At 41.2% G+C, this 7,500-nt stretch overlaps 1 protein-coding gene across 5 annotated transcripts in view; it reads right to left on the bottom strand.

Annotated features, from left to right (window-relative positions):
* Positions 1 to 664: 664 nt before the first annotated feature.
* Positions 665 to 7,500, bottom strand: part of Argl (Argininosuccinate lyase) — an 11,748-nt gene continuing 4,912 nt past the window's right edge. For all 5 annotated transcript variants that reach the window (XM_043006713.2, XM_043006714.2, XM_043006715.2 and 2 more), the window contains 8 exons: positions 7,455 to 7,500; positions 7,201 to 7,301; positions 6,686 to 6,879; positions 5,170 to 5,369; positions 4,722 to 4,865; positions 2,580 to 2,660; positions 1,583 to 1,689; positions 665 to 1,424 (listed from right to left, as the gene is read on the bottom strand). The exon at positions 7,455 to 7,500 is cut by the window's right edge and continues 86 nt beyond it. In XM_043006713.2, the coding sequence (XP_042862647.2) occupies positions 1,250 to 1,424; positions 1,583 to 1,689; positions 2,580 to 2,660; positions 4,722 to 4,865; positions 5,170 to 5,369; positions 6,686 to 6,879; positions 7,201 to 7,301; positions 7,455 to 7,500 (1,048 nt within the window). In that variant the 3' untranslated portion in view covers positions 665 to 1,249. The remainder of the gene's footprint in view (positions 1,425 to 1,582; positions 1,690 to 2,579; positions 2,661 to 4,721; positions 4,866 to 5,169; positions 5,370 to 6,685; positions 6,880 to 7,200; positions 7,302 to 7,454) is intronic.

Raw genomic sequence — 7,500 nt, 5'->3', positions numbered from 1 at the left:
TGATTTGCTGCAAAGGCAGAATCGGTCATAGACGCAGATGGCACCGTGCCAGACCATGTAAACCAGCCATCCTACTGCACAAATATTTTATTGAAACCACGACCAATGGGTTAAGGAACATGCAAAGACGTTGCGATTTCTGAGGAGTTACACCTTGGCAATAACTGTTACAGTGAATATAACGCAAGAGAAGGCGCATTTTTCTCCCTCCCCTGGACACCTCAGCATGTGCAGCAATCCATAGTGCAATTAAGAGGTAAGATATACAACATCTTTAATGGTAAATGTAACGGGAAAAAGCAGTCTTTTCCACCCGCTCAAAAGTGTCTATAGACAGGCTTATCCTTCACATATACATTAATGTTTAGCAACTTCAACCCTGCACATATTGGATAAACTTCCAGGAATCTTTCTATTCATGGAGGTGAACATAAAGATGTACCATACAGAGCAGAAAGAACACACGGAATACACATGGTTTCCCCAGGGCAGGATCATTGTAAGTAATTATTCTAAAAGAAAAAGATTCAACGCCTTTTGTTTGGAAGGATAAACTCATAACCAAAAGAGTTATCACTATATAGTAAACCTACACAACTCTTTGTAAATTCTGTTGTTCTTATGTCTTTATCAACATAAAATGCAAGAAGGAAATGATAACAGGTTTGCATGTGTCAGATATTATTTATATACTGTTTTTTATAATCCTTTTACCTACATTTTCCAGACAGTTTATATTGAATATTTCAATATCTATTCTAATCCTTAGTAATTAATTAAGAGGAGGGAGGGGGGAGGTGGGAAAGGGGATGGGGGAAGGGGGAAGGGACAAAGGGAGGGGGAGGGGGGAAGGGACAAAGGGAGGAAGGGGGAGGGGGAGGGGGAGGGGGAGGGGGAGGGGGAGGGGGAGAGGAGGGAATGGAAGGGGGTGGGAGGGGAGGGGAGGAAGGGATGAAGGAAGGAGAGAAATACTCTGATCACTATATAATAAATTTTGATGTAATATAGGCACCTCATAACCTATTTCATCTGATATATAATTATACTTATGTGAATAATTTCCACTACTTATCCTAGAGCACACTTAAAATGATTCTTAAAATTACGTCAATAATAAGTAATACAAAGTACAGTCCATAAAAACAATACAATTGTAAATGTTCTACTGTCTAAGTACAATCCACTAAATCCTTAGTTCCTTTGTTGCAAAACCTTTTTTAGAGATTATAAAATATATCAACATTCCTTCTCATGCTGAAACAACACTAGCTTCCTCGCCTGCAACGCTGTAGTTGTCCAGAAATGCTGTTGCATTAGTTATCTGTACATTGACACTGCTCAGGGCTGTTCCACCAACTGCTTCATACTGCTCGACACTGTGTTCAAAATTCCACACAGATGACACGTCTTCAGCAAAGAGCGGGCTGTGGAAGAATTGAATCAACCTGTATTTTTTTTTTTTTCTCTTTTTTTAATCAAATGCAGCCATTTATAAAAATTAACTGCATGAGAGATATTATCCTAAACTCGTCATCAGGATGAATTTTACCAGCGATTCTAAATAGAGATGAAATGTACTCACCTGATTTTGGACAACTCTATCAGAGGAATCTTGGAGAATGGACAGCCTAGTTCTTCTGCCAGTTTAACTACCTCTCCCGCTTTGCCATGAGCAGTTCGGAATGCCATCTGAAAAAAGAAGGGAAATTGCAAAATCATTTCAACAGAAAACTGCTACATACAGAACCTTTGAGCATGTAAGGGGTATGGTTTACATTTGTTGTAAGGGGCATAATCTCTTGCCAGAATTTGCATGCATGTACATCGCGTCCTTACTCTTTCTATCTCGACTTTTCATTTGGTTTCTAAATTACATTGGAGCACATTACAGTAACTAAACAGAAAGCTTGATTTTGACATGATCATTTAAAGCAATTCATTGGGAAATGTACTTATTAGGAGCATGCCTAAAATTACCCTTTTTTTCCTCTTTTTAAATATTGCCAATCTCAGAAGGGCTAATTGGTAATGGGTTCAGTTCATGAGAACCTTTAAAGAAAACTTACTCATTAATCTATCTTAGAAGGGCCAATGGGTAATGGGTTCAGTTCATGAGAACCTTTAAAGAAAATTTACCCATTAATCTACCTCAGAAGGGCCAATGGGTAATGGGTTCAGGTCATAAGAACCTTTAAAGAAAATTTACCTATTAATCTATCTCAGAAGGGCCAATGGGTAATGGGTTCAGTTCATGAGAACCTTTAAAGAAAACTTACCCATTAATCTATCTCAGAAAGGCTAATGGGTAATGGGTTCAGGTCATGAGAACTTTTTGAAATATACCTACCCATTAACCCATCCCTGAAGGGGTAATGAGTAATGGGTTGTTCATAAAAAAAAATATATAAAAACTTATCCATTAACCCATCCCTGAAGGGGTAATGGGTAATGAGTTCAGTTCATAAAAACTATCTCAGGAGGAGTAATGGGTAAAAACTTCTCTCAATTCCCACTGTAATTCTTGTGCAGTCTCCCCTAGATTTTTTTTTCTTCAATTTTTTCCTCTTTTTCACACTTACTCCTTTCTTGACTAAGTAGTATGCTACATCGGTTGCCAGCATCTCTTCAGTCAAGCCCTTTTGGCAAGCTGATGCATCCACCTGGAAAGAAAAAAAAATATTCTTAATTTTGCTAAAGATTGAAGTAAATGTATTTGGATATATTGAAACTTTTAATAATCCTCCATTGCTTGCCTCTTTTCCCCCTCTCCTCTCCTCTCCTCTCCTCTCTCCTCTCTTTCTTCTTCTCTCTTTCCTCTTCTCTTCTCTCCTCTAATCTCATCTCCTCTCCTCTCCTCTCCTCTCCTCTCTCCTCTCTTTCTTCTTCTTCTCTCTTTCCTCTCCTCTCCTCTCCTCTCCTCTCCTCTCCTCTCCTCTCCTCTCCTCTCCTCTCCTCTCCTCTCCTCTCCTCTCCTCCTCTCCTCTCCTCTCCTCTCCTCTCTCCTCTCCTCTCCTCTCCTCTCCTCTCCTCTCCTCTCCTCTCCTCTCCTCTCCTCTCCTCTCCTCTCTTTTCCTCTCCTCTCCTCTCCTTTCTTTTCCTCTCCTCTCCTCTCCTTTCTTTTCCTCTCCTCTCCTCTCCTTTCTTTTCCTCTCCTCTCCTCTCATTTCTTTTCCTCTCTTCTTCCCTCTCCTCACCCCTCCTCCCCCCTCTCCTCCCCTCTCCTCATCCTCTCCTTTCTTTTTTCTCTCCCTCCTCCTCTCCTTTTTCCTCTCCTCTCCTCTCCTTCTTTCCTCTCCTTCTCCGCTCGCTCTCCTCTTCTCTTCTTGTCTCTCCTCTCCTCTCCTCTCCTTGCTTCTCCTCATCTCTCTTCTCCTCTCCTCTCCTCTCCTCTCCTATCCTCTCCTCTGCTCGCCTCTCTTTCCTCTCCTCTCCTTTTTCCTTCCTCTCCTCTCCTCCCTTTCTTCCCTCTTTTCCTCTCCTTTCCTTTTTTCCTTTCCTCTCCTTTTCTCTTCCTCTCCTCTCCTCTCCCTTCTCTTCCTCTCCTCTCCTCTCCTTTCTTTTCCTCTCCTCTCCTCTCCTCTCTTTTCCTCTCCCCTCCTCTCCTCTCCTCTCCTCCCCTCTCCTCTCCTCTCCTCTCCTCCCCCCTCCTCTCCTCTCCTCTCCTCTCCTCTCCTCTCCTCTCCTCTCCTCTCCTCTCCTCTCCTCTCCTCTCCTCTCCTCTCCTCTCCTCTCCTCTCCTCTCCTCTCTCTCCACTCCTCTCTTCTTTTCTCTTTACTCTCCTCTCCTCTCTCCCCACTCCTCTCATCTCTCTCGTCCCTCCACTCCTCTCATCCCTCTCCTCTCTCCACTCCTCTCATCTCTCTCCTCTCTCCACTCCTCTATCCACTCCTCTCTCCATTGGTCTCATCTCTCTCCTCTTTCTTCTTTCCTATTCTCCTCTCTTATCTCCTCTTCTCCTCTCCTCTCTCTTCTCCCTCTTCTTTCTTCTCTTCTTTTCTCTTCTCTTCTCTTCTCACTTCTCTCCTTTCTCCTCACCTCTCTCCTCTTCTCCTCTCTCTTTACTTTCCTCTCTCCTCTCCTCTCTTCTCTTCTCTTCTCTTCTCTTCTCTTCTCTTCTCTTCTCTTCTCTTCTCTTCTCTTCTCTTCTCTTCTCTTCTCTTCTCTTCTCTTCTCTTCTCTTCTCTTCTCTTCTCTCTTCTCTCTTCTCTCTTCTCTCTTCTCTCTTCTCTCTTCTCTCTTCTCTCTTCTCTCTTCTCTCTTCTCTTCTCTTCTCTTCTCTTCTCTTCTCTTCTCTTCTCTTCTCTTCTCTTCTCTTCTCTTCTCTTCTCTTCTCTTCTCCTCTCCTCTCCTCTCTCCATTCTCTCCTCTATACTCCTCTTGCTTTTCTATCCTCTCTCTCCTTTCTCTACTCTCTCTCTCTCTCTCTCTCTCTCTCCTCTAACCTATCTCTTCTCTTTCCTCTAACCTATCTCTTCTCTCTCCTCCCTCCTCTTTCTTCTCTCTTCTTTCTCTTTTCTCTTGTCTCTTCTTTCTCTTCTTTTTCTTTTTCTCTTTCTCTCTCTCTCTATTATCTAATAATTTGTGCTTACTATTTCCAAAAAGAAATTTGGTAATATGACAAAATTCATACTGTTACCATGAACTTTATACCAATAAAAATAATAATAATAATAATAATAATAATAATAATAATAATAATATCTCCCCAACACAAACTCACCTTCATTGTCTGGACTGCACCAGCAGCCACCTGGAGGAGCCCCTTCATGACTGAGGCGGTTTCAAACATCTTCAATTTGTCCTCTTGTAGGTCTTTGTTATACGTTGAAGGAAGTCCTTTCAACACCATCAAGAAACCACACAGCTGATAGGTCACACATACATGTAAAATACAGAGAAGTAAAATACTAGATTAAAAAAGAAGAAAAAAAATAGCTAACACTAAATTAACAACTAAAAACAAGTAAATAAATTGAAGAGAGACAAGATATACAGGTATTGCAAGATGGGTGCCTTTATGAGAACAAACAAACGCAAAGATAATTTTTTGATGCAAAGCTGCAGGGTAAGCCTTAATTAAAGAGCATCTTCAATAAATATATATATAATAAAATCAAAGGAAAGGAAAAAAAACAAAGCACCCCAACGGTCATCTTGCGGAACCTCACATTTCCTGCCAGAGTCCCCGCCTTCCCTCGGATAAGCTCCATGCTGTCAGGATTCTTCTTCTGAGGCATGAGTGAACTCCCAGTAGCATAGGCATCAGAGAGCTTAATGTATCCAAACTCACTGGTTGAATACAGGATGACATCCTCTGCCAGCCGGCTCAGGTGTGAACCCACCATGCTGGACCAGAACAGAAACTCCACTGGAAACAGATGTGTGAAGTGGAATTGCAGTTGTGGATGCTAAGATATCGTGCTATGGCTCAACTCATGCATGTCATGCAATACTCTTGCGCTACCTTTTAACCTGCTCCCAGAGGCTTTGTTTTTACTCAAGGTTAAGTGACAACATGCAGGATTTACATAACTTGTGAACTCATTCACCAAAAAAGAAATGTCAACTGAGTTTTTCAAATGCCAAGTTACAAGAACTTTTTAACCCATTGCGTACGGGTGTCATGACATACATGACGTAGGAGCTTTGGCCTGACGACGGGCGTCATGACGTACACGACGTTCGGGGATTTTGGATCACTGTGCTATTTTATTTTGCTATGAAAAAGGAATGAGTGATGATGGCTACTACAGTCCTAATTACTATAATTACCGTAATATCGTGCAAGCTTAACGTTCAAAACCTAGATGGCACCACTTTTTTCTAGCACCAGCAGGTGAGAGAGCCTTGAATGGCACCCATCCACGGTCTCTAGCATGCACTGTCTCTATAGAGCGATGGCACACACTAAGTTGATGAACCCTTGCTCTAAAGTACCGCCGATGAAGGATGTGCAGGCAGAACGAGAAGAGGAAGGTGACTCAATCCATACCCAGTGTCTAAAATGTGCTCCTGTGCCAATATGGATGTCTTTCACTGTGGCACTCACAGTCACAAGCACAGGTTTCATTCCTCTTCCCTACCTCTTCTTGTTATCTTTATTGTAGGTGGTTATATGTTTCGTATTCGTTCATGACAGCACAAAAATACGAAAAAATAAAGTTGCCTTTTGTCCTCCCATAAAACAGCAATACTTTTATCACATTGAGTATAAAGAAAATAATGAGCTAATATGGATAACATACTACAATTTTAGTCAACTGCAGCACTGATAGAGCCTGTCATACGGCACATATAAGTCTCTAAACTCAATAAAACACACAAAAAAATAAAACACAAAAACCGCTCTAGTTTTACAATGAATGACTGAAAGAGATTTGGATGCTTCAAATTATATTGCTTCAAGTGGTCTCTCTCTAAAATAAAACCTATCCTGGAGGCTGGGCAAGCAAATTTATCTCCGTCTGCAATGGGTTAATGTAGAATACAAAAAACAGTCAAGAGAAGAAAACAAGGTATTATTTGTATACACATCTACGTATAAGAAGATTATGAGAACAGAATGTGAAGTAGGAATTCTCATAATATAATAGTACAAGTAACCTTCTATTTACATCAGGTGCATTCGCAACCAAAAGCTTTACTACACACACTATGTCATGCCATTACCCTTGTTAAACTCACCAACATAATCTCGATCGCTGACAGCCTGAAGACTGTTCTGTGTAATGCCCCTGAAGCCCAGGTCCTGTGCCAACTGCTCACGGTCAATGCTGAATGGATTGCCTGCAAGAGCTCCTGACCCAAGAGGACACACATTGACACGTGAGTACAGCTGTTTGAGGCGTTCCAGGTCGGTCAATAAGGGCCAAGCATGACTAAAAATAAAAGGAAATGAAGGTCACATTATTTGAGCGATTAGGAGTCTTATGCTTTTTCAAAACTAAAATGCTTCCCAGATGTAAAACTTCAACAGATGGTGCTGACAACACATACACTAAACATAAAAACAGCCTGAATGAGAAATGGGGAGAAGAATTCCGGTAATAGAAAATACCTGAAAGCTAACCAGGATCATTTTTTTTCTCATTTCAAAGACAATATCTAAAAACACTTCCCCATTCCTAAATTAGATAAATAAAAGAATCATTCTGCCAGAAGTTAAACTTTCAAACTGACACTATAAGGCCCATACACACCTCAGGAGCAAGTGAGACCATCGAATAGGTTGTGCGCGTTGCAAGTGCGTATAACCTGGCATGAGGATTGTCTTCTCTCTGTCTGCACGTTCCACTAAGACCTTTCGGGGAACAGTCATTCAGTGGTTCAAATTCGTTCCAATAAAAATTAAGATCATCATTATTCCCATACCTCATAAAACTACATCAAATATACATATCTATTTCTCTCAATATAAGAACACATGCTAGACTAAAGGGAGATTCTGGACTACCCTTGCAAGAACTGCAAGATGATCTGCAATCTCTGTCAAGTGCTCC

Source organism: Penaeus japonicus, unplaced genomic scaffold, assembly GCF_977035675.1.
Source record: "Penaeus japonicus unplaced genomic scaffold, GWHDUDI00000001_assembly GWHDUDI00000020, whole genome shotgun sequence".
In the NCBI taxonomy this organism is placed as follows: domain Eukaryota; kingdom Metazoa; phylum Arthropoda; class Malacostraca; order Decapoda; family Penaeidae; genus Penaeus; species Penaeus japonicus.
Note: the sequence above shows the minus strand (reverse complement) of the source record. Positions and strands in the feature narration are given on the sequence as shown.